General features: G+C 37.0%; 1 protein-coding gene across 1 annotated transcript in view; it reads right to left on the bottom strand.

The window, feature by feature from the left end:
* Positions 1–27910, bottom strand: part of ALS2CR11 (amyotrophic lateral sclerosis 2 (juvenile) chromosome region, candidate 11) — a 54752-nt gene that overhangs the window by 2582 nt on the left and 24260 nt on the right. Inside the window, exons 11-20 of the mRNA XM_012724765.1 lie at positions 27752–27818; positions 27028–27071; positions 25649–25948; positions 23738–23772; positions 16688–16698; positions 16528–16533; positions 10008–10066; positions 6040–6114; positions 4664–4904; positions 1311–4579 (exon numbers count right to left, since the gene is read on the bottom strand). Of these exons, the coding sequence (XP_012580219.1) occupies positions 1311–4579; positions 4664–4904; positions 6040–6114; positions 10008–10066; positions 16528–16533; positions 16688–16698; positions 23738–23772; positions 25649–25948; positions 27028–27071; positions 27752–27818 (4107 nt within the window). The remainder of the gene's footprint in view (positions 1–1310; positions 4580–4663; positions 4905–6039; positions 6115–10007; positions 10067–16527; positions 16534–16687; positions 16699–23737; positions 23773–25648; positions 25949–27027; positions 27072–27751; positions 27819–27910) is intronic.

Genomic DNA, 27910 nt, shown 5'->3' with positions numbered 1-27910 from the left:
GCTTGGGAATGCAAACTAGTACAACCACTATGGAAAACTGTTTGGAGGGTCCTCAAACTGCTAACCATGGAGCTTCCATATGACCCAGCAATCCCACTCCTAGGTATCTACACAAAGGACACAAAAACACTGATTCAAAAAGATACCTGTACCTCCATGTTTATTGCTGCTTTATTCACAATTGGAAAGACATGGAAACAGTCCAAATGCCCAAAAATGGATGACTGGATTAAAAAGATGTGGTACATATACACAATGGAATATTACTCAGCAACCAAAAAAAAAAAAAAAACATGTCTTTTGCAGCAACATGGATGGAGCTGGAAAAGATCATGCTTAGTGAAATAAGCCAGAAAGAAAAGGAAAAATACCGGATGGTTTCTCTCACAGCAGGTATATAACGGAACAGGTGAGAAAACAATAATGATGAACAGCTGTATACCAGAGACATTTTGTGGGGGTGGAGTGGGGAATGGGATCAAACCCAAGGGGATTGCAGCTGAGATGAAAAAATGCACAAAAATATGTAAAAATAAATAATAATAAAAAGAATTAGTTTGCATAAAGCCTAGTAGCAGGATTTGCCTTTCTTGTTGCTTTATGTTATTAAAAATAGATTTGAACCCTCACGGTTATCAGCACAAGCTATAGCAGAGAGACAGTGGTCAGAAGAAAAGAGAAGTTGAATTTAGAAAGCTAAAACCCTTACAGTTTATATTACAAGAGATTATAAATTTTGCATATTCTTACTGGTAGCAGAATAATGGGCACATAGGAGGAGCTTCACATTTGTTCACTGAAACAAAGTTAATTCTGCGACTTGGAAAAAAATGACTATCTACCTGACAAGACAATCCCAGCTGTTTTCATTGTACACAGCTGTTGTCAGTGGGTCTAAAGGCTCATGCCTTTAAGAGACAGGGGGTTAGTGAGGGCTGCAATCCAGCCAGTTTTCCATGGACTGGGCTGGGTTTCCTAGCTCCAGATTGACAGCCTAGATTATCTGTCTGGGGGAAGGGCAGCCTTTGCTAATGCTCCACGAGGGTGCCCTATATTTATTTTATACAGGGTGCTAAGTGTGTTGACAGTTCCCTGGTCTTGTCATGGCATTTTTTAATCAAGTCAGGTGGTAACTGAATGCCAGAAAAAAAATTTTTTTCTAAGTTGAAAGGCCTGTATATGTTGAATCAATGAGTGTGACACACACACGCATGCACACACACTTACTTGCACACAGACATATGTATCCTGAGGTAGATTATTTACAGAAATTTGCCAATTAAGAAGTAAGGGACTTAGAAAAACATTACATGTACAGTTCTTCTTGCAGTCCAGTGCAGCAATGTCTTTGGAACAGATTTCCTTAGAAGACTTCTTGGGGAGGACAGCGTGGCTGGTAGGATCCTAGCCATCCTGTTAAGTGACTTCTTTTGTCTGCTGGCATGATCTCTTTCTTTGCGGACCTTGGGCTTGACATTTTCTCTCTTAAATACTTCTGGGAAGAGGGATGATTTTGAGCTTTTCTCAGACTCCACAGCTTTGTACTTAAATGGCTGTAATTCTGGGACCGTGGCATATTTTTCATTGCAAATTTCATTTGGGCTCGTATAGAGAGTTTGTATTTCATTTTTGTATTGTGAAAATGTTACAAAATGTTGTTTTTTATTATTATTATTATTTCCTTTCAATCTCTGACAATACTGATCCTCTACTCTTCCAGCCTCTGAATTGAAATGAGTTAGAGAGTTACCCTGTCTGGGAAGAAAAGTGAGTTTGTCTACATATTCTTTATTTAGCATTTTGTAGTTAGGGATTCTTGGGTGTGGCAACAGCAATGTTTCATGTTTTTCCTGTAACATCAATTTATAGCTATTATTATGCTCCTTTTTCTCGAAGAACTTCGTTTTCAATGTTCTTTCAAAGCAGGTATTTGGGTCAGTAATTTGTGAATTACCACTCCAATTCTGTGGGTTTTGAATCTCTGTTTTTAAAACAGTATTTTCTGCTCTTGGAAGTGGCAAGAAACCAATTTCTTCCCTTTGTTTCCTAAGCATTGTATCAGTAAGACTTTCTGGTGATTTATTTAATGGAACCATCTGGATATTTTTGTTGGGAACAGGTTGTACTTTAACTATATTTAGTGTTTTAGCTCCTTCTGTTGGATGATATCTTTTCTGTTCCTTAATAACTGATAAATTTTCTTTAATATCGTGCAAAGGAAAATATCCCTTTTCTTCCTTTCTATCTGTTTCTGAAAATCTATCCTCAGAATCCTTGGGTTCCTGAACAATTCCTGAAAATTTATTTTGCTTCTTTGAATGTTCTTCCATAAACTGATGTTCATCTCCAAAAGAGAAACCTGCCTTTATGCTTTTTATTGGTTTAGAACCAGAATTCATCGAATTTATCTGGCGGTTGATCTTCTCTAGTTGGCTTTCTGTGATTAGTCCTGATTGTGCAAGTTTTCCTATAAAAATGCCCTGGAGGAGTGTCCTTAAATTAGCTTTTATATTTAATAGTTCATTTCTTGATAAAGCTATGAGACAGTTTTGTAGAGACTTATTTAAGGGATATTTCATATTTATGTCCAGTCTTCTGCCAAAACTTCCCCTTGATATGTCTTGTTCTAACTCATGAAAAGATATTGGGACACTTTTAGTTCTTAGGGATGACATGTTTGAGCGTACAGTGTCAGGTTCTGTCTCTTTAAATAAATTGCTGTCTGAAAGGTTTTTTAGGAAGTAGTTTTGGAGAATTTCAGTTAAAAAAGATCTTAGCTTTATTTCCAAATGTTTATCTATAAAATGATGATTGAAATTATTTACAAAAGACATAATTTCTTTTACAGTTTTTGAATACTTCTCCAGAAAAATATTTTGCCCTTCCAGTTCTGTTTTCTTATTCATCAAATACAGATTTTGATAGATTTTTGGTAAGTCCTCTTTGGTGATATGTCCTGATTCTGAAAGTCTTTCTACAAGGTAATGCTGGATATGTTTACTTAATTCAGATTTAAAATGTTTTATTTCTGATTCTGAGAGTTCTTCTAGAAATGCAGACAGCTTTGGATTCAAAATAGGTTTTCTGTCTGCATCATCTGTTTTATCAAATTGTTTTCTTGCTGCTTCAAGGTGTTCTATATTATTTAGAAAAGAATGGTTAATTAGTTTTTCTAATTCTTTTTCTGGGGCTCTTCTTTCAGCCTGATTATATTTGAAAAAAGCATTAAGTATGTTTTTTAAAAGGGAGTTTAAAGTTATTATATCTGACTCATGAAGGTTACCCATTAACAAGTTACTTAAATTTTCTAAAGTAGAGCTTAGGTCATTTTCTTTTCTGTCAAGCCTCTGACCATTACTTGGCAAATCAGCTTTTTTGTTGGGTGTTGACTGATATGTAGAATCTTTTGGAGACATGGTTTGACCTTTGCTTATAAACTCTACACTATTAAATGGAATGGCTTCTTTGTACATGATGGGTATTTCCTGTTCTTGAAAAGATTTTGAATAATCTTCTGTGGAACGCTTTAAATTATTGTCAGCAAAGGCTATCTCGATATCTGGCAAAATGTTCTTCTGGTGTTCTTTATCTAGTTCTACCACTTTGATTACCCCAGACTCTATAAGAGTATCTATAGGAAATGACTGTAATAGCTGGCTTATAACAGATTTGGCCTGTGGCAATTCTGTTTCTTCTTTTTCTTTATAGTGAAGTAGAATAGATGAAGGTAAACTCTCCCAACTTGTCGGTAATTGATTCTGCAAGTTCCTCTGTGTCTCACTCAATTCTTTCATGCTTATTTTTGAGAAGTATGGTGCAGTGAATATTTGCTTTATATTGTAATCACTTGCAAAGCCATTTAAAACTGGTTTGGAGACAGATTCTTCGCTTTGTAAATGTTTCTTTTTGAAACTACTCTTTTTTTTAACTGGAAAATCAACCTCACCAGTCTTAAAGTGTTTTCCAGTAGTAAGTTCCCGTTCTACCTCTGGGGAAATTCCTGCCTCACTTTCTGCAAGTGATTCTGTAGCTACATCTTTAATTATGTGACTTAAGAGAGACTTGGAAGTATCACTCTCTAAAACCCAACTCTTTAAATCTTGACTGTTTTCAAGTAGTTGGGCTTGCAAACTACTTGTTGGTTCACTAGAAACATAGAGAAGCGGAGAAGTAGGTCTTTCATCTCTTGCTTCACTGCCATCCATATGAACTTCTCCTTTAGATAAGATTTTATCCACAAGGTTTTCCAGATTTTTATCAAAAATTGTCTTGAAACTTTTTAAAGTTTCTATGCTGGCAGGAAGAATTAATGAATTTGCAAGGCAATATGAATTTGCTTTTCCAATCACTGATGAGTCTCCTTCAAAGTTCGGTGAATATATATCTGGTGTTCTTTCCTTTAACTTATTCTCAATGTCTATAGTCTTTTCTGTGGTGCTTTCGGGACCCTCGTCTAATTTACTCTTAGTGTCCAGAGTCTTTATTGGAATGATACCAGGACCACCATCTAACTTACTCTTACTGTCCGGAGTCTTTACTGGGGCAATGTCAGGGCCACCAGATAACTTACTCATAAGGTCTACTGTCTTTACTGGGGTGGTATCAGGATGCCCAGCTAACTTACTCTCAGAGCCCAGAGACTTTTCTGAGGTCACATAAGGACTACCTTTATTGTCTAAAGCCTTTATTGTAATGGAATCAGGGGTCCGGATAAGGACTAAATTAGTTGGTCTTGCAGTTTTTGAAGGTGTTCTATAAGGAGGATCTTGGTCTTCATGTTCTATAACCTCTGCACTTAAACTCTCTCTACATTTGAATATATCTTGGTCTTTCCTTTTTCTGGCTGACATTTTATTGTTAATATTCCTTAGAAGAGGATCAAACCCGTCCTTTGTGTTGAATTTCTGTAATATTAAAAAAAAAAAGTAAGGCATTTTATAGCATTTATTTTGAATTTACAATAAACTTTCTAATGGACATTCACTGAGCAATTTGCCAATTTGTTCACCCTCCTACCTTCTATAAAGAGAAAGTCAATTTTAATTACTATAAAATATTTGAAATTGAAGTAAAAAAAGTGATGTACAGTTTTAAAATTATTCATTCTGATACTATTTTGTATTCATGACTGGATTTTTTGTACCTGGAATAAAAAATAACATTTAAAAGGCACTCAAAGTTAGTATTTTTCAGAACCCAATTTCCAATGTTAGCTGCATTTGCTTAGACAATAGCATCAGGATGCTATCAGGATGCTACCATTAGGAGCAACAGAGAAAATTTTCTAAAAATGCAAAGTAAGTAGTAGTAGTTATTCCACTAAAAGTATCATGAAGATATTTAAAGACTGATTTGGAGGTCATATATCAACTGCCTTAAAGTGTGAATGTTACAATGATTTGTGTATTCCACCCAGTTTAGCCATGTCACAGCAGAATCTTGCCTTTTGATGAAGATTAGATAGGCCTCAGAAAATTCTAGATTATAGTAAAATGTTAGCATAATATCCAGAGGCAGTTTTATAGCTCCTGGGATTAGGATATTCACTTACTGAAATAGCCTTCAAAATGAAGTCTTTTATTCAAACTCTTTGTTCATACAACTTTCACATTATCCAATTGAAAAAAAAAAGCAAAATCTGAAATAATCACCTGTGTTTATTTACATTTATTTAAATTTACTAATTCAAACTCTGTTTTAATGAATACAATTTAAATTTACTAATTCAAACTCTGTTTTAATGAATACAATTTACTATAACTGCTTTTCAAATGCCAAGTGATAATGTAGTAATTTCCTGGAACTTTTTGAGAAATTAAGATGTCAAGAATGCATTTCCAGATTGAGATTCTTTAGGTCAGAAGTGGGACTTCAAAATATGTATTTTTAAATACACAGTCTAATGTGTTTCTAATAAGTAGTCTGGTTTTGGAATCATTGAATTATATATTAGACTTTGTAATTGAATAATGTATTAGAGAAACCTAGTATTTAAGTATAAGAATAGGTGATATTGGCATAGGGTAACTAAGGACTCACCTGATATCTTGGTCTGAATTCTGTATATTTTGATCTGAAATATGGTGGATAGTATTCTTGTGGTAAAAAGGCCACCTTATAAAGAAAGTTATTAATTTATTAATTTTATACAGCATGTAAAGCAAGTATATTTCCCAAGACAATATATAGGAAACTCAAGCAGAAATAAAAGTAGAGAGGAATTGAGATTTTAGGATATTGACTTTGAAAGCTTGTGAAATGCTTTCGATATGATATGGAGGTTGCACTTGCAGTGATTCTCAAAAAATATATCACACCATGCCAAATCAATTAGCAGATTCACTATTATTCCAATCAAAACCTCAGAGTTTATAGAACTTGCCAAAATAATTCTAATACTTCATAGGTAAAAAATAATGCATAACAAGTACCAAGAAAATGATGAAAAAGTGGATAAGCAAAACCCCACTGATACTAAAAAAGGTTTAAAGCATAGTAATTAAAGTAGTATAACAATATAGTAGAGAGAACAAAATCATCTACTGGGATAATACAGAAAATTGAAATAAGACATGTAAATAAGGAATTTTAGCAAATGATAACGGTTATACTTCAAATTAGTGGGAAGAAATGATCTATGTAGCCAAGAAATGTATCTGAGCTAGCCAAATTAATTTATTATTTTAGTCAAAAGAATAAAAAGTTTCATGTAAGCTGGGAGAACTATAGGAAAATAAAACATAGTAGGGTGTTAATGGTAGGAAATTTCAAATTCGTATAAAGGATGTGTGAAATCATACTTAAGTTTATTTAATGTAGCAAATATATTCAGTTAATTAAGTCAATATTATCATTTACCTAAAAAAATTAAGGTAAACGAAAGTGCTGAAATCTGAGCAATTAAAAATAGTGAGAATGCTTTTCCTCATTTTTTTTCACTTCATTTGTACTGTGACTAAAAATGCATACTAATGCACTAAACAGAATGCTTAATAAAAAATAAAAACACCTAACATGGAGGTGGGGAAACTGGTGACTACACCTGAACTGAGAAACGCTACAGTATGAAAAGATGAAGATGTTTAAAAAATAAATTAAAAATTTTTAAAAATAAAAACAATTGACCACTTTTAAGTACAAAGGTCAAAAGTGTTAGGTATGTTTATATCACTGTACAACAGATCTCTACAACTTTTTTATTTTGCACAAGAAAAACTGTATACTCACTAAATACCAATTTCCCCTTCTCCAAACCTCCTATCCCTGGTAATTACCAGGCATTTTTTGCTTTCACTAGTTCTCAAAACTAGTCATCTTACTATCCCCAAACACTGCCTTTCACTGATAGGGTAAATTAAATCCCTCATTTGTCTCCACCCTTCTTTCCACCCTGACGTTTGGGGAAATGATTTAGTGTCCTGTCATTGTGAGGGATTAAATAGAAACTCAAGATATATCTTGAACATCTTAACTTAGGCAGAGACTCTGAAAGTGTCAACTATTGAAAGACTGTCACCTGAATCAGTTATAAGTTGGAAAAGATGTCAGTCCTTTGCAATTCAGATTAGCACTCCAGAAGTTTGTCTCAAAATACTGCATTTCTTTAACACACTAACTACCTTGGTTCATAAAATAAACAAAAAACTCTTCTTTTAACTTCAAACAACTTCAAAGCTTATTTTATCATAGAATTCAGAAGATTTTGCAACTTGTTTGTGAAGCAATTATCTTAGACTTTCAGGAATTTGTTCTAGAACCCTATAAGGCCTTCAGTTTACAAGCCTGTTGCCCTAGGTGATGGATTCTTTGAATTTTCTTAGTCTGTTGATTGTATATAACCTCTGCTTTTTTAGGTTGCCAGGTAAGTGGCCTTGTTTAATTTAACTTAATTTAGTTTTATCTCATATGCAGTTTTAACTATCCCTGGTAAGAAGAATATTAAGATTAGTTTTCCTTTATTTTTTAAAAAATTAAACTATTTTAGAGTTCTCACATCTGAAGAGGTGAAAACTTATAACTTTAAATCATGTACAGTGTTGTAAACCAACATTACCTTTTTTAAAAAATGATACAATAAAATACTTAAGAATAAATAAATAACATTAATTTGAGGTATGTTTCATTTATCTGCATTTTCTGAGATTTTTCTTTCTAATCATCAATGGATTTTGAATCTTATCAAAAATCTTAATACCTGTGGGTAATAGGAACTTTTTTAAAGTTTCAACATTGATTTATTTACAATTTTTGAGGTTATTGCTATTTATAAGTGTTTTACAGTGGTTGTGTTAGATATTATGTATATTTAAATAGATTATACTCTACTGGTATCGATAGTTTACTACTTCGTGTAAAGTATAGAAATCTTCCTTCCATTTAAACCCCTTCATCTTCCCTATTGAAAAAATTGTTACTATTTCTTCTACTTATATATCATAGCAGGTGGGGTTCTAATTTCTGTCAACCATTACATATTCTTTAAGAATGCATTAAAATAGGGTACTCATTCAATAAAGGGATACTTTTCCCAGGCTGATATTCTTTTCTTTCTGAAGTCCCACAACTTCTGTTATCTCTTTCTTTCAGAGGCATCCCTTTAGCCATTCCTTCAGTGTATGTTTACTAGCAAATTCTCTGATTTTCCTTTGTCTAAGAGTGTTTTCTTTTTGTCTAAGAGTGTTTTCTTTCTCCTCTTCCTCCTGCTCCTTTTTCTCCTCTCTCTCCTTCTCTTCTAGTCTTTCTCATTTCTCCACTCCTCCTGGGACTCTAATGACATGAATATGAACATTTTTTGTTATCATTTCACATATCTCTGAAACTGTTCATATTTTTTTTCAGTTTTCTTTTTGTTAATCATTTTGCGTAAATTGATGCTGCCTCAAGTTCACTCCTCCTATCCTCTGTCATTTCCTCTCTCTAATGAATCCTATCATTGAGATTTTTATGTTGGTTGTTGTCTTAAAAAGTCTCCCATTTCCATTTCATCTTTTTTTATAACCTCTCTGATTATTTTATATTTTCATTTGCATGAGGGGATTTTATGATACTTGATGAAGCATTTTTATGATGATTGCTTAAAATTCTTGTCTGATTATTTCATTATCTGCTTCAAATATCTGCGGATCAGTTTTTTCTTTCATTGAGACTGTCATTTTCTGACTCTTAATCTACCAGGTGGATTTCAACCATAGCATCATCACTTTGGATCTTATATCATGAGAGGACTCTGGATCCCTTAAATCCCTTAAAATCTTTTTTTTTTTTTTTTAAAGCAGGCAGCCATCCTCTTGAGGAGCAGCATGGGAGCCAGCCAATATAGTAATATAGTGTGTATATTCAGCTTTTCCACTAGTCTCTGGATATCACCCTAGCAAAAGTGAGGCAACAACTCATACTGTCTTGTTGTACATCAGTGGCATAAACAATTAGCTATACCCTTGACCCAGCTGATGATCTTTTTAGTGACAGTGGGACAAGTAGCTTGGTGCTTTATTAATTGACTTATTGATCAATAAGTATAAGTAAAGAGTTAAATAGTATAGGCCTTTTTTTTTTTTTAAAGATTTATTTGTGCATACAGAACTGGAGTACAGGCCAGAGGCTCAGGGGCTGCGAGAAGCTTCACCAGAAACAGAGTGGGGAGCAGAACAGGCAGATCGACGAAGCACACTGCTGAGGGGAGCAGCGGGCGGGTCAGGAGAGGTCTGCCATGCCATGTGGTCACCTCTGGGGCAGGCGGGGATGGAACTCATGCTGAAGTGGCTTTAGCTTCTTAGTGCTGTGCTTAACCCGCTATACCACCAGGGAGGGTCCAGTAGAGGCTTTTAAAGTTAAGGCTATTTAATAATTATTTATAAAGTTGTAGATATGACTGAAAAGATAACTGATTTATAAGCTTATAAATTCATAATAAAATGGTTTCCTGATGACTATCAGTAAATATTAATTTATTCAAAACAATTTAAAATGTTAACTGTGGTTTATAAAGGATCTAGCAAGATACTTACACTTTTCCCCTTTACATTTGCATTTTTATGTGCATTGCTCTTACTTTGCATTACCTCTTCTGAAAATTAAAGAAAGAATAACAATAAGTAAGCTAGAACTTACGGCATTTAATACGCATGACCTGTAGACTTGTATCAAACTGATGCTTGAGTAGCTTAGTGGTTAAGAGCACAAGCTCTGAAACCAAGCTTCTTGGACTCAGATAGTCACCACAAATCACCAACTCTCTAACTCTGGAAAGTTACTTTGCTTCTCTCTGTCTCAGTTTCATCATCTGTGAAAAGATTAGGCTTCTCCCTCACAGGAGTCAGGAGTATTACATGTGCTATAAAGGGCTAAAGCACAAAATGAGTGCAAATTTTGTTGTTTTTGTTACCATCAATAATTCTTCCTCTCCACTGGCCCCTGAAACACTGTATGTACCCTTGGGTCTGTAAATTACTATGACTATGGTAAAATAAATTTTATCCAATTACTAATTTCAATGGTACTGTTAATGTACATACATTAAATAGTTAAAATTAAATCTCATCATGCTCTGTACATTTACTAAATGAATGTATGAGTACTTCTACTTTTCTGACTCATAATGATGATTTCAAAATAAAATTAAAACTAAAATAGCAAAAATCTTGTCATTGCACTCTAATTGCTTTTGAATGTTTTTGTGGCTCCTCAGGATTACATCTGCATAAACATCTATGCTTGACTAGATGGTTAAAAGGCTTTTACTTATCCTCCTTTGTGTCTCCTTTCAACCTGTGCTCTAGCACCCACTGGCCAATCTTCCACCACACACTTGTTATGCATAACTAACTCTTTAAGCTATGGATACATTTGACATTCTGAATCTGTTTCATGAGTAGTTATGAAATTCCTCAAGAAAACTGGTGAACCTAGAGAGGATTCTTACATAGTAAACCAAAAGAATATATAAAATGTGTATTAAACAAACTAAATTACCACCAACAGTAGACTGATCAAGGTATGGGAATCCACATCGTGTGATACGTTGTTCTTAAAATGGGCAAATTGAGACTTTGAGAAATAAGCGATAGCATAAGCTTACAAAGATAGTGACAGAGCAAGGCAAGAAGCAGTTAATTCCTTGATTTTTATTTTCTAATATTTGACAGAGTTCTTCCCCTTTCAAAAATATTTGGAAGTATTATATTAAGGATCTTGCTGGACATTCCACCAAATTTACTCCAAAAGTTCTTCTATGGTTAAAAGAATCCAAAGGATATTAGCATTAAGGTTTGTAGGAATCATATTATGAATACTCAAGTATCTCAATACCCTAAGTTGACTTATAATTCTTGAATGTCATTTAAAATGGTTATTTTTTTCTAACATGATAAAAACTGGTTTATTAATTCAATATTACAATACACGCAAAGTACATATTATCTAGAATATTAAGGTCACCTATATTTTCTATTGTTCAGCTTTCCACTAATACTATAGATTTCTCATGACAATAATCTCAAAACAATAGAGTATAATTACATTTTGAAGGAAAATTTTGTATAATAGCTATTTTATGAGTTCAAATTCTCAATTTAGATGAATATTCAAAAATTATAACAATGTATATATAACTTACCTACAAAACGAGGCATAGAATAAGGTCTTTTACTCATGTTTGTGGGATATTGTAAACCCTGAAATAAGAACAGAGAAAATAAATAGAAAAAAATTAAATATCAATGATTTTTAAAATTAGCATTATTGGTGGCTAAAATAATAATACAGTGAGATCCAGTGTTACCAGTTTATCTTACATAATGAAAAGAAAGCACTTTTTTTAAAAAAAAATATTTTATTTATTTATTCATACAGAACTGGGGTACAGGCCAGAGATGTGGAGGGTGAGAGGATTCACCAGAGACAGAGCGGGGAGCAGAACAGGCAGATCGACGAAGTACACTACTGAGGGGAGCAGTGGGCGGGCCAGGAGAGGTCTGACACGCCATGTGGTCACCTCCGGGGCAGGCGGGAATCGAACTCATGCGGAAGTGGCTTAAGCTTCTTAGTGCTGTGCTTTAACCCGCTGCGCCACCAGGGAGGGCCGAAAGCACTTTTTAACCAGTGAAACTATTAGTATCATAATAAGTTTTGCTGAAACATTGTTTTAGTAGGTGGTTTAAATAGAAATTAGCAAGGATCAAAAAAGATGATGTTGCAGGCACTCCCTGGTGGTGCAACGGGTTAAAGGACAGACCTATGAAGCTAGACGCAGTCACTTCAAGAGTTTGATCCTTGGCCAGGAGGGTGTCCCACATGGCATGGCAGACCTCTCCTGACCTGCCTGCTGCTCCCCTCAGCAGTGTACTTCATCCACCTGCCTGTTCTGCTCCCCACTCTGTCTCTGGTGAATCTTATTACCATCCCTGCACCTCTGGTCTGTACCCCAGTGCTGTATACATCTTAAAAAAAAAAAAGAAGAAGCTATTGCTTTGGATATTATCGACTTCTTCTGGTTATCTCCAAGCCCAGAAAATGAAAATAGTAAATAAAAATACTATACTTAGTATGTTATTAATAATGCTATGCATGTACTATATATTACTATACTTAGGTACTATTGAAATTAATATCAAAGAAACCACATATCAAAAGTGAAGGTAGAAGGGGCATGGAAAATGGTGGAGTAGGATCCCTCCCAAGAAACAAATACAAATTGCCAAAGATTGACAGATTTGCTATTCAAAGTCTGGAATCTAATATAGAATTTACAGCAATCAAGAGACTAGATAATGAAGAAAAGGGCAGCTAAATTTTGGTGTTTAATTTGTCACGTCTTTAGTTGGTTACTGACATAATGAAACACATTATGGACATAATGGAACGCATCTTGTCCACTATGACTGACCACAAGTACTTGTCTTTTCAAAAATATCTGGATAAATCACTAAAGAAACAGATAATGGTAGCTCTAAAAAACTCAACAACAGTAATCCCCGGAAGGGGAGAAGAAGGAGGCGATAGATATAATTTCAAAGGCAATATTTTAATATTTAAAATGCTCAATGACTAGCAAAAATTTACAAGGCATACAAAGATACAGGAAATATAGCCTATCCACAGGAGAAAATATAGGAATACCCCTGAGGAAGCCCACACATTGGACTTAATAAACAAAAATTATTTTTCTTAAATATTATCAAAGAACAAAAGGGAACCACAAACAGTAAACACAAGGAAACCAAGAAAATAATGATGAGACTATAAATAAAAAGATATATAAAATATAAAAAAGAACTAAATAGAAATTCTGGATCAGAAAGTACAAAACTGGAAAAAAATTTCATGTGAGGACTTCAGTAGCTTCACTGAAGTAAGCAGATTAGAATCAGTGAGCTTGAAGAGAGGATGTTGAAATAATCCAGTTTGAGATGGGAAGAAGAATGAAGAAAAATTAACAGAGCCTAAAGAAACTGGGGACGACCATCAAATTTATCAAATACACATATTATGAGGGGCAAAAAAGAGATCAAAAGGGTCAGAAAAAATATATGAAGAAATAATAGTCCCAAATTTGATAAAATACATAAATCTACATATCAATAAAATCTACATATCTAAGAAATTCAACTTCAAAGACAATAAATGTAAAGAAATATATGCTCAGATATATAAGTAAACTGACAAAAGACAAACAATTGAAAAGAGTAAGAACTAAGTGATTTAATGTATACAAACTTATCCAATTAAAAAAAGTTATGTTAGGGAAAAAGAAAAAAAAAGTTATCCATTAAGATTAGCAGCCAGGAGCTTTCCCTGGTGGCACAACAGGTTAAAATGCCACATGATGAATCTCTAGAAGCCACTGCAGCACAAGTTCGATCCCCAGCCAGGGAGCTGACCCACATGGTGTGGCAGACCTCTCCTGACCCGCCTGCGGCTCCCCTCAGCAGTGTACTTCGATCATCTGCCTGTTCTGCTCCCCTCGCTGTCCTGTCCTGTGAAACCTATACTAATCCTCTTTATTATTGCTAGTTTTGTGATAAGAACACAAAATTAACTAGGTACTTATGCTGCATAGTATCTACCCAGGACTTACTCCTTTTGTGTAACCTAAACTTTGTACACTTTCACTAGTGTGTCTTTATTTTCCCTTTCCCCTAAACCCTGGCAATTACCATTCCATTCTCTGCTTCTGTGAATTTGACTGTGTTAAATTAATCATATAAGTTCTCTGAACTATTTCACTTAGCTTAATGCCCTCTGCGTTCATCAACAGCTGCAAAGGGAAGGGTTCCTTCTTTCTCTTGGCATTTTAACACCCCTTGCATGTGTACACCGTATTTGCTTTATGCATCCACTGATGGACACTTAGATTGCTCTGTTGTCTTAGTTATTATGAATAATAATATGGGTCCAGTCCTTTTTTATCTTTAGTTCATTTTTGAGTATCCTTGAACTATCTTTTGATGTCTGTTATTTTCAATGAAACCTGAAAATATTTTAACTAAAGGGTTGAGGTATTTTAAAGATTTATTGTGACAGCTCATGCTGAGTTTCTACCATCATATTTTATTCTACTAAAATGCTTTTTTCTAGAGGGCTTTTATTCTCCTTTCCTATAATCTATGAGTTTGAATGGGTTTTCAAATTTCCTTTTCTCCCTTTCTACTGGTTTTGGAGGAATATATACTTATTTGATTATTTTCTTAACTTTCAACATGTTTTATTGATTTTTTTTTTTGAGTAGTCACTTAGATGAGTGAGATTCTAGGGTTAATTTTCTCTTAGCGTTTACTATTCCTTTGTTATCTATTGTTGCTTTTAACAGTTTTGGTTCTCTGGAAGGCAACCAATGAAGTGGAAATATATGCATGAGACATTTATCAGGGACTACTACTAGGATCAACATCTGAGAAGAGAAAGGAAAGGAAGATGGTTGGACAGGAAACACTGGACTGCCATTTACCCCCAATGATGTCCTCAGAGAGTCCTAGAGTTAGGATGGCTCTTAAAAGTTGTTCTAATTTGGGGCAAATGATAGAGCTTTATATCTTTAGGTTGACTCATCTTTGGATATGGGTGGCCTGTAGAGAGATATGAATCGAGTAAGTTCAAAGTGAAGGGGCAGAGAATGTAGTCCACTCTACTAAGAAAAACTGAAAAGTGAACAGGAAATAGACATGAATACAGGGCACAATAGGATGTCAGCGAGATCAACAATTCATTCTAACAATTCTACCTTCTTTCCCATGATTAGTCACATCTTTCTCAAAGGCAAAACATACTCATTACCATTTAAGCTCTCTGCTCTTTCAAGCAGTGCATCACACTTAAGATTCAGTTCTAGATGCTGCTCCCATAAATAAAGTCCTGTGGGCAAGACTGTTTGGATTCCAGAGACCTTTTTGTACTGGCTCCACACAGTGAGTGCACAAAATAAGCTAATGTAAGGATGCCATGCAGTGGGAGAAAAGTAGTTTTGTGTCCAGGAGTGGACAAGGTAGAATCTCCAATTTTCACAACAGATCTATAAAAGCCTCGATTCCTTTTGTCTTAATCACTGCCCAGAGTGGGGAAGTTGAGAGGAAATTATCTCTCTTTGGGAAGAACTGCACTCTGCAACCAAACCCTCTAAGGAGTGTGGACCCGGAGGAGGTAAGAACAGTAGAGTGGGAAATAAACTTTTTGAGTCTCTCTTTTTAAGTAGGTTATTCTAATGACCAACAAGATGAGGTAACTGTGGGTGGTAGGGACCATGAAGTACCCACAAATACGTTGACTATCAAACCATTTTTTAAGACATGACTTTTGTATATTCTTTTCAGATTGCAAATGATCCAGAAAGCCAAGGACATGGCCAGCAATCATTTCAAGAGAGTAAATGGAGTCATCTGGTTACACTGAAAATAATCCCATACCTTGAAAAAGTATCAACCAATTACCCACAGAATCCGCTGTGAAGAATAGAATACCTGTAGTGTTCGCTTTCTCAGCACAAGAGACAAATGAGCCAACTTTGGACAGGAGTCAAGTTTGGCATGTGGTGGCAACCTCTACCAAAGTTGACTTCTTTACTTTGTGCCCAGCGATGGTAGTGGGTGTGCTGCCTGCCATTCCCAGGATAAGGATAAATCCAGGCAGCAATGGCGGCAATCTGGGGAGAAGAGGTTCAGTCTGCAGCTTCCAGTCTCAGCAACAAGCCCTCGCTGGCTACATCTGCATAAGTGATCCAGATGATTCACTCAGCAGCAGCACTTGGTTCCACAGTTTGTAGCCCCAGAGAGGGATGTCTTTAATCTGCCACCATGTTTTTTTCCACAAGGCAAACTAAACAGCTAGGCTCTAGCCCAAAGAAAGTTAAGCTATAACAAAGTTCTTCAAGCTGAGTATGCTGAGTTCTGGCCATCTGAGTGGAATAACCAGATCCATTGTTGGTTCTGCAAAGCTGGCCAGAGGCTGGACAGTCACAGTAGCCCAGGCTAGTTATCACATTTCAGCTTAGCTGGACTTAGCGAAACTGGTCTAGGCATTTAGGGGACCTCCGTGAACCCAGGGCTCCAGCTGAGCCAGTGGCTTTGCTGTCAATGTCAGGCTGAGGTTAAGGTTTGGCCAAAATGGTCAGGTGATACTTTTTCTTACAAAACAAAATGATAGGAGGATCAGATCAGATGTGCCCATGAATGTACTGCTACCGTTTCGCTAGCAAAACAGCAAGGCCTACTGTTTTAGATCTACTTTAGCCTGCTGTGGTGCAATTTAGCCAACATAAAGGACCAAGAACAAAGCCCAAATGAGATACATATTGGACCCAAAGAATTAAAAGAAAAAAAAGGCACTGGGTTTCCTATGTCACTGGGTGACCAGAGATGGCACTTTTTCTTTGACTAGCAAAAGAAAGAGTACTATGAATCAGCCCACATAATCCCAAGAAAACTTATTTGGCAAAAGACCCTTGAATTTGTCAGGTTTTATCAGCTACCTCAGTTAGTAAGTGGGTGGTAACACCATAGTCAGGGCTACTGAGATGGAGACATTTGAGTTCCTAATTAACTAACAGGCATCTAATCTACATTTGGACATCAGAGGGTGGAATCACCAATTTAAATCCTGATCCATCCACCCATGGCACACGACAAGGATCTCTCTGTGTGCACCAGTGCCCTGAATGGGAGAACGTTCTCTTCCACTGTACATTAGTACTTGCAGTATAAGCATGCAACACATCAATTTCATTATTCCATTAGCATTGAGAGCTACAACTACTGAATCAGCAGAGAGGCTCCTACCATTACAGTCACTTTGACTTTTTCGCTGTGAAGGTTTTAATGGAACCCGATCAGTTGATTTCAGCTATTCTGCACATTACCCGTCAGCCCTGCTTCTGTAACCCCATCTCCAGAGGAGAGTGAGCCACACAGGAAGCACCTTTTAGGTGGCTTACTCTAACCCCTCATTCACCCCCACCCTCACTGCTAAGCCTCTACAAAAGCTTTTAACAGGCAGGATGAGTGGGAGAGTCTTAGTACCCACTCCCTTCCCACCTTCACCACCACTAAAATCTAAAATCTGGAAAATCTACTCACATTCCCGAGCCCAGCTTGTAGGGTCCTTCCCCCCCCTTTTCCAGAAAGACGCATCTTTGTTCAGCATCCCATTCCCATTACCGAAACCATCAGGAGCTATACAGTTCCTAAGAGTTTACCCTTCTCATCAAGCTCTCCATTTATCCTGCCACAACTTCATGAATGCTAACAGATGACTTCAAAGACAAAGGACTTTATTATTTATAGCAGAAGCCTCACTGAGTCAGTGATTTTCTCCAGAGGAAGGAGGGTGAGGTAAGGTTCTCCCTGAAAGAGGTAATTACAACATTTTCATGTAAATTTGAGAAACTGCAGGATATAGGTTTTCTCTGCTCTTGAATATACTGTTTCCACTTGATAAGCAAGGCTCATTAGGCGCTTCCCATCAAGTTGCAGAATCCAACTTGATCTATAGCCCTGTGGAAATAGGAAGCTGGAGAATCACAAGTCTTCTTCAAGAAGGTGCTGATGTTTGTCAAGAGCTTAGTAGAGCTCAGTGTTATCAGTGTTAGGTATTCAAAAAACAAACAAACAAACAAAAAAACCACACCTATTTTTCCAAAGGACTGTAACTGGTAGGTGTGTCAGAAGGAAAAAATGCAAAAGCTCAAGACAGGTCTTTAGATGGGGGCTCTGATTAGCACAGAGACTTGTAGCTCAAGGGAGTCTCAGGCTCACTGGGCGCCAGAGCACCACAGCCTGCTGACTCAGCTTGTTGCTTTGGGCCTCCCTAGGTAGATGCTGATTTGGAGGTTAGCTTGAAAATTCTTCTCTTGTCAAGGACCGAGAAGAATGGTCAAATGTTGGCCTCCCCCACCCAGAGTCCAACAAGGTGCTGGGCCTCTTTTTATGGTGGTTGGGAGGACGGGGCAAGACAGAGAACACTTCTCTGATTGCCAGAAGGACTGAGCATTATGAGTCAGCCCTGGTAGTCCCAGTAAACTCCCTGGTAAGTTGGAGTTCTTCAGGGTTTGCCACCATTTCTATTGATGAAGATGTAATAACACCACATTCAAGACCACACTCCAGGCAGCTGAGACTCAGGCTTTTCACTTGTAACCAGTGGAGTATCATCTCTGTGGAGGAAGCTGCAGACATCAGAGGGTAGAGGCATTCATGCCAAATCCTGATCTAGCCACTGGTGACAAATGGCAGGTGAGCAGGTGCTAAAAAAATATTCACATTTACCTTGATTCACAGGTGTCAGTGGTTACAGCAAAGATGATGTTGGCAATTCCAAGACAGCGTACCAGTGTCCTAAATCTGTGTAATGGTTTCAGTTCTATTCACAATATCTAGAACAATTTCTAAATCCACAGTATCTGGACATGGATGAGCTGCTAGATTCACTTAGTGATAACCCACTGTAAAGAGTCTGACTCCATTCAAAAATGTCACTGGCCATGCAGAGATATTATACTGAGATAATGCATCTCTTACCTTCCCTTTTGTCTTTAAGCCTTTAGTAAAGACTGTGATTTTCTTTGGTCTTTCTAGTATACTATAGCTTTTGTCAGACCATCTGGAAGGGTATAGGAAGATGGATAAGACTTCCATGCTCCACCAGCATTTCTCTCCATGTGGCGCTTCTGAGATGGAGACGGACAAATGCACAGCAGAATAATACCTACTACACATTCAGGTGCAGAAACGACAATACATCTCATGTAAAGGGCCCCATTCAGAATTTTTGCTATTTCCCTTCCCTATTGTGAACCTCTTAGACTGAATCCAAGTGACTTTCTTCCACAGGACCAGGTAAGATAGAAACTTGGGAACACATCACCCACAGTCATGTAAGACTGGGTCCTTACCTTCACCCCCTGAAGCTCCCCAGCAAACTTAGCCACATAAAGTCTGTAACCCCCTTGATAGATGGGGAGACCTTGGTTCTGCCTCTACTCATGTTTCTCCTTTTAGCAGCTGAGACTAGGAGGTGCCATGGGTTGCAGAAGCAAGAAGCCATTAAACACGACATCATGTTCACTTTCGATCTTGAGTGGCATAGCAGCAATTCATGGCTCCACCAAATGAAATTTTAATGGTGTTGGTCTGCCCAGAACTCTGTAACAGGCAAAAAGGTCTTCATAGCTGGCATCGTGTCTTTCATTTTTGGATACCTGGACTCAGCATTCAAAACCACACTGCTTTCTGGATAGAGTCATGAGATTTATGTATCCTTGGGTGACTTATGCTTGGCTTGCGACAGTGACCTACTTTGTGGAGTCCATTTCAATCCAAGGTATCTGCAGTCCAATTACCACAATGACATCTCATAAATTCTTGCTTGGGGTCAGTACAAAGGCTGTGGGAGTTTTCCAGGGCACCAGAGCTGACTACAAGAATTTATCTATACCTTTTTGGATCATTCTTATTTCTTAGGTCAGTTTTATCAGTATATTTACAGTTTAGATAGTAAGAGCCTGAAGACCAGTCACTGCCTATGTAAGGTTTTCCACAAGACTTCATCTGTCTCAGGGAAATCTCCCCAAGAGTGCCAAGGAAACTATAGTATAGCAGCCAGAACCCACTACCAAAACTCTGAAATCTTTTACAGTTGCTTTGGAATGAATGTAAGATGCATACTGTATGCTTCAGTAGTTGTTGGCCAGAAGGTGGGCCAGCTGTTGTCGTCTTTCCCTGATTGGAATTACAAAGCCTGCACCCTCACCTCCTGAGATAACCACCCAAAGTTCTCGTGATTCACTTGGTTTCCGTCCAGAGCAGTCATGAGGTTGCATCCTGTCATCTCCAGGACAGGTATGCATCTCTGTAACTGTTTCTAGAGAGCAGGAGCTTTTGCCCACTTAGGATAAATAGTAGTAGAATTAAAATGGCACAGATGGAGGAGGATCATCAGATTGGCAAGGAAGTTAGCAACAGCTGAAGCAGCTGTTTTGAACCTGCTTTCCCACACTTGGCTTGTAATCATCTCGCACATATGTGGCAGAGAGAGAGACAATGGCAATGAAGTGGAAGACTGCTTATTGTCTGACTTACCATGCAAGCTGCTCAGTACATTTACTGCCAATTCCCAAGGGTTTCCCCAAACCTAACCCATCGGATCACAGGATTCTTGTCTTTCCTCTTTCTGAAAGTCTTTTCTGTCAGTGCCCCATCTTGTACCCAAAGCTACCAAGAACATAGCTTATGTGTAAGCTAGCAAGTTAGCCTGAGTAGCTGCTTGGACACTGACAGAAGACATGCACCTCCTGAGTCAACACAGTTTATAAATCAGAGCACTTGCAGTAGCTACAGCATAAACATTTCTGCATCAGCTCCTCAGTACCTAATCACTACAAGGCAATGTGGAGAGAGCCAAGTAACTGCACGTACAATGGCTTAAGATACAGGAAACTCCAGAACGTTCCAAGTCTCAACAAGAAGTGTAGAAATGTGAGAGACTCATCACAATTTTCACCCCATGATACAGAAAGAACTGTGGGATGATGTTCACCAAATGCTACCTATTAATATCAGTTATTTCTGAAACAGGAATTATAGGCTCCTCCTTTTTTGCAGCAGGGGGAGTGTTGACTGAAATTTTATAGTAAGTATGGGTCATTTTCAACTCTTTTTTTTTTAATTGAGGTAACATTAAAACACTGCGTATGACTGAGAGGTATAGAATCACCCCTTTTCAGATGATGTTACCACACCACACCTCTCATCAAGGCACCCATAGTGCTCTACTTGGTCCACTGGACCTGTCCCCCTTTGCGCTGTCCCATCAGTAGCCTGGATTCTATGGTCACATTTCCGTGGTTTGGTTTTGCCTGTTCCTTTGTTTTCTTTCTATTCCACACAAGTAAAACTATCTGGTATCTGTCTTTCTCTGACTGACTTAATACCACCCAGTTCCATCCATGTTGCCACAAATGGCAAGAGTTCATTATTTAAAATAGATGTCAACTCTTACACTTTAGAAAAAAAAAATGTTCATCATGACATTGAGGTCAAGATAATTTGACCTTTTACAAAGTCCCTGTGAAATGAGAGATAAAAATAGAGGAAAATCTGGGAAAATAACTAAGGAATTACAACTCTACAATGGTCCAACTAAGAACGCTTTAATATAAATGAAAGTTAAGTTCACAAATGAGAAACCAAGAAGGGATGTGGAGGGTGAATGCAAGATGTCACCACGCTAGTCAGATCCAGAGGTAGCTGAAGACATGGAGCTGGGGGCACCCAGGGGGTTATAGATGGGAAGGAAAGTCCATTGTCAGAACCAGAGTACCAAAGCAAGAAGAAAGTAGGCCAGAAAACCCCAAGATTTCTCTCCCCTCCAATTGTAGGTCACTTTTCATTTGTTGACTCAACCTAATTCCTAGTCAGCTAGAGGGAAAGCCTGGTGACACAGGGGTCATGGTGAAGGAAGGAGGGTATAGACTGGAGACTGGGGTGGGGACAGCGTATGAACTACCCACAGTCCAAAAATGTTTCTGCAAAGTATGCACAAGGTATGCATCTGAAGAAAAACTGAAGGGCTGGCCGGTCTGTAACTTTTCATATTTACATAAAAGCCTGACTAAGAAAGGCAGAACACTGTACCTCCCAGTGGGGAAACAACTCCTCAGGCTCAGAGCACTTACAAGTAGTCTGGGTGTCTATTTAAATCAAAGAGTGCTGCTTCAGGAATTTGATCCCCGCCAGGGAGGTAACTCCCATGGCATGGCAGACCTCTCCTGTCTCACCAGCTGCTTCCCTCAGCGGAATATTTCAGTCACTCTGCCTATTCTGCTCCCCACTCTGTCTCTGGTGAATCCTTTCACCCACCCCCGTGCCACTGGCCTGTACCCCAGTTCTTGTATGCATACATATTTTTAAAAAAATACTGAAGTGCTGCTTCAGTGAATTTGGAAATACTGTCAAAATTCAGTGATGCTCTCTGATATTTATCACTTGAGGTGATATATATATTTTTTCCTATGCCTCACAGATAAATGAAAACCCAATGCAGCAACATTAAAATTACTGGAGATATGATTGCTTTCCCTTTGTTTAGCACCAGATATATTTTTTCCCTATCACCATCCCTTCTATACCGTCAAACTGTTCTCCTGCCCACCCCCTCTTAACCTCTGAAGCCTCATTTTATTATTAGTGTCCACTTGTTCTTTTAGGTATTTTCCTTTGTCAAGTTTGCCCACTATATAAATGTCCAATATTTGTCTTCATTATTCTGACTTGCTTTACTACACAGAATTCCTTCAGACTCCTTTCATTTCCTTATGACTGAATAATATTCGGTTGTGTGGCTATTCCATGACCTCTTAGTTCAAGCCGCTATCACTGGCTACTTAGGCTGTTTCCCATCCTCGATATTGTAAATAATGCTCTAGTAAATACTGGGGAGCATAAAAGTTTTTGAATTGATGGTTTCACATTCTTGAGATAAATGCCCAACAGTGATTGGATTGCTAGGTCATATGGTTACTACATTTTTAGTGTGTGATGATAAAGTCAGACTGCTTTCCACCAACCGTGTAACAGGATTCCTCTTTCTCTGACTCCTCTCTAGAAGCTGCTGTTGTGTTTTAACATGTGTCATTCTTACAAGTGTGAGATGTTATTGTGCTGTTGACATGCATTTTCCTTAATAAAAGTGATGGCGAATATTTTCCCATGGATCGATACACCCTCTGGATGTTTTAGTTGGTGAATTGTTGCTTCATACCTGTTGATCATTCATTAATTGCTTGTCTCATTTTTTTATCCTCATGAATTGACTTTATATCCCTATGAAAAAAAGTTGGATATAATCCTAGGGTTTTTTTTTTTTTTTAACCCAGGCATTTCAGATTTTTATGATTTCCTAGACCCGTGCTTTGGTACCTGTTAAGATGTTCTTGGCACTAGTACCAATAAAGGTTAGTAGGTAGGAAGGAACTGGCACAGCAGGGCACTGAAAGATCACTACCAGTGATCAAGCTTCCTACGTGGGGTGGACACCTGCAGAGTGTGGCGGGGACTCAGTGAGTCCCTCACCCAGGTCAACACCTCCACCCCTCAGCCAAAGCATCACAGGCAGTCTCAGAACAGACCATCTCTATGTTGTGGTTAAGCTGGTTAACAGGACGTGACTGGCATTAAGGCTGCACCTCCAGCTGGGGGCTGTTCTCTGTTTTAGGGTCTTTTAGGGTCACCAGCTCCTATTGTGCACATCCAGGAGCTTCAAACTCTGCTCGGTAAGGCATTCACTGGTTACCTCAGTGGGGGTAAGGCAGGTACTTAAGATATCACAGCTGCAGTCTTCAATAATAGCCCTCTTCTGTGAGGGGAGAGGTAAAGCTATTCCCATCAAGGTATAAGACCTGTAAGTGAGCTATCGTGAGTGTTCCCGACAAGCTCCCAATGTCTACAGGCTCAGCCAAAGTCAAAGTAGCAGAGCAAGGGCCCAGCAAAGTACAGTCAACCCACATAATCCGGAGAGATAAAAACATGGTAACTTTAAAGCTTTGGAGTGATTTATTATGCAGCAATAAATAATTCAATTATCAAAGGGAAAGTAAAAAATGTAGAAGACCAATGAAGAATTTCAAACAAAAACTACAGACTGGGCCCCCTACTGGTGGCACAAGGGGTTAAGAGGCAGCACTATGAAGCTGTCCACAAACACTGCAGCAAGAGTTAGACCCCTGACCAGGGAGCTGACCCACATGGCACAGCAGACCTCTCCTGACCCACCCAATGTTCCCCTCAGCAGTGTACCTCACCAACCTGCCTGTCCTGCTCCCCACTCTCTCTGTGCCCCCCTCCCTGCACCTCTGGCCTGTACCCCAGTTCTTGTATGCATAAATAAATAGAATCTTAAAAAAACAAACTATGGATTGATAAAAAGTAAGTGCCATGAATATACAAATGGTTAATATCCTTATAATAAAAACAGCTCATTGTGAAACCTAAATAACACCAAGTCTCAACAGAAGACAAATGGGCAAAGGATGTGATTTCTATCTATTCATAGTAGGGAAAATCAAAATTATTGATAAGCATGGAAACATGTTAATCATTGTTTTAAAAATTAATACCATAATTTGAGAGATGCAAAGCAGCACAATCTTTCTGGAGAACAACTTGTCAATATGTCATTTCTATAAATATATGAGAAGTGATTAACAGATGCAAATAGTGAAGTAAAAGGATGATTTCAAACTTAATGTCTAACAATATAGAAATTATTTAAAAGAATTATTGCATATTCAAATTTAGGAATATTCTGCATTTCAAATTTTTTAAATAATTCAGGCAATATGCTGATAATGTTAGCTTCCAAAAACAATATAAAATCATAAGTCAATCTAAAGTTTTAAAATAAACAAATGATGTCTCTATATACACAGAACAAAGACTAAGAGGAAATAAATTGTTAAATGTGGCAGTAGAATTACAACTATTTTTACTTTTTGTTTTCATTTTCTATATTACTTTCACATACAGTAAAAGCAAGAAGTGGGTTTTTTTTTTTTAAGTTTCATGGGTTAATTACCTATTGATCTCGGTAATTAAGAATTGCTCTTTAATTATATTGAATAAAATTTTATATTTAATGAAATTGCACCTTTTGAAATGTGGAGGGGAATTTAGAAGTTCCCTGTTTGACCTACCATTGAGAAGATGAGGAAATAGGGCCTCTGAATTTACATGGTGTCACCAGCCCATGAAGTTTATTTGTGTTACTAGTAACCTGGATCACACTGCTTTTCCTTCAAAGATTTTCCCCTCCTTACTCTATAGTATAAAGTAGGGTAGGGGTGTTTAATATATTGAGACACGCTTCAACTCAGAGACATTTTAACGCCTTTTCAATTTATTTGTTTTTAGTTTCTTTTTCAAAATGAATTATTCTGTTTTTCCTAGTCTTACACTTCTAACACAAGGGCTGAGACCTTTACTTCAAGGTCTTCCTTGGGATCTTGGTTTCGAAAGCTGCCTTTTGATTTTGATTCTGGGAAGACAACGTCTGTCCTCTTCCTTCTAAATAAGCTTACATTGTTGTTCTGCCTCCTAATTTCTGTCGGAGGTGAATCTAAGTCCCTCCTCTTTATTCTACCTGGATTTATACAGACACTTTTCGACTTTACCTCTGATGGAGATGAGTCTCTTTTCATAATACTTGGAGCGCTAGGTTGCATTCTTTCTTCTGGAGGAGGAGGAGGAACTACTTCATCCGTTTTTCCATCTGGCTCGGCTTTGGACTGGTCTTCCTTTGCAGGTGTTTTGTTCTCCTTGATTACTGCTCCGGTAGGAGTAGCAGGTGGAGCCGTAGTAGGTGGCGTGTCTGCTTTTTTTGTTGATTCAGGAGCAAGAGCTTCTGAATTCTTTTCAGGTGACTGGCTCAAAGTTGGTGGAGTCTGGTCTTTGTTATCATTATTATCTGATAACTAGAAAACATCAATAAGCTACCGATTAATCTCTGTTGACTAGAATATATAAAAAACTAGACTTATTCATCTGTACTCTCTACCCATTATCATAATTAGTTACCATCAGTATTGGTAAATCGCTGCATTCCTTATTAAAAGCGTTGAGAAATTCCCTTGCCTAAAACCATGGGCGATAGAATATTATCCATAAAAATGACCATAATGCTCTATAAAATAGTGGTTCTTAAATATTAACATCTTATAAAAGAAAATTGAGGCACAGAACATTTTACTTTATTATAGTGTCACTAAATAAATGAAGTTTTTAATAGCAAAATGACAAGGAAAAATGTCATAAAATCACAACTATACCATAAAGTAAAGTAAATCTTAATGACAAAACAGTACAAAGAACAGTATTATAAAATGAAGGACAACTGTCAAGCTAAATGTAGTCATATGGAAATTTCTCTGTAGTGTCTACTTTTATCTATTGCCATGGGTTGGGGAAAGCAGCACATACTGACTCTTCAACTGGCATCTGGAAGTCACTGACCAAAGGATAGAAATAATTAAGTACTATTTGCTAAGAAGTACTGAAGTATCTTTTACGCTATTGATATATGTTCATAGTGATCTAATGCTTTATAGAATAAAGCAATACCTTCTGTAAAATTAGCTGAGAAACAAACAGTATATGAACTGGAATTTTTACTTATTTCTATTATAAAGTAGATTATTATCACATAAAAGTTCATAACATGTTAAAAGGTTTAGATGAGAAAGTGTAAAGAATGTGGTTAGATCTGTGACATCCATTTCTAAGATAATTAAGAAAACTATGCCTCTTTTAAACTTGTTTTCCTCCTTTTTAATCTTTATGTGTATTTTTAAAGGAACATTTTATGCTGAAAGTTCCCTTTGAAGAGCATACTTTAAACAACTGTAACAATACAGAAATTGCCATAATGAAATAGTCATGAAAACCTGAGTAATTTGAGTGCTTTTTTTCTATTTGTAAATATTTTTTCACTTATAAATATGTTACCTCTTCACAAACTAGAGACTGTTAGAAGTGCTCTTGCAAGTTCACTTACCTTATGTGGAACAGTTTTAGCTTCTTCCTCTAAAACAGAGACACCTTATAAAATTAACGAGAGTATTTTATTATAAATAAAACTGTAAACACACAATTATATGTATGCATACTAATCAAATACTATTGCAATTTTTCTCACTAAGAACAAAGAGTAATTTAAACCAAAAGCAGTTACTTAAATGTAAGCAAAATTGAGGAAAAACAGGTTGGCAAATCTCCGGGAAGATGGGGGAGTGGAAAATGAACAAGTTATAAAAATAAAATGAAAACATTCACCAAGTGATAAGATTTTGGATTCACTTCCCGTTAGACATAAGAACAGGTATAGACTATATTTTGTCAACAGTCAAGGGGGAGTAAATCACAGATGGCCAGTGATAGGGATGTGACTGGAAAAGGAGACTAAAGTTGCAAACTTTCAAATTGACTGCTAATTTGTTTCCTGTCTCTCCTCATGCTACTACAGAAAAGAGAACAACAGCTTTACAATTTATAATGTTAACAAAAATACCTTTTCATAGATCATATTTTTTTTTATGCCCTTAAAGGAGTAAAGATGCATTAAAAAATAAACATAACTCCTATTAGGCCTGTCTTTTCTTTGGCATGTTACAAAATAAATGCTATCTACCAAAACAAAATTAAATCCGTTTTCTTGTAATGTGACCACACTGTTTTTAATTATCTTAATGTTGCATATGAAAGTAAACTAGTTTCTTAACCTGATGTTGCAGTATCTTCCAGTATCACATCAGATACTTTGTCCAATTCCTCACTGGTAGTATTTTCCTAGAAGCAGAAGAGAAAGAAGGAAAATATATTGGAATAATGTTTAAAGAGCTAAAACATTTTTCCATACTTTCATATATCCTTAATATATA

The sequence above is a fragment of the Condylura cristata genome, unplaced genomic scaffold (genome assembly GCF_000260355.1).
Source record: "Condylura cristata isolate star-nosed mole 26May11 unplaced genomic scaffold, ConCri1.0 scaffold00002, whole genome shotgun sequence".
Taxonomy (NCBI): Eukaryota; Metazoa; Chordata; class Mammalia; order Eulipotyphla; family Talpidae; genus Condylura; species Condylura cristata.
Note: the sequence above shows the minus strand (reverse complement) of the source record. Positions and strands in the feature narration are given on the sequence as shown.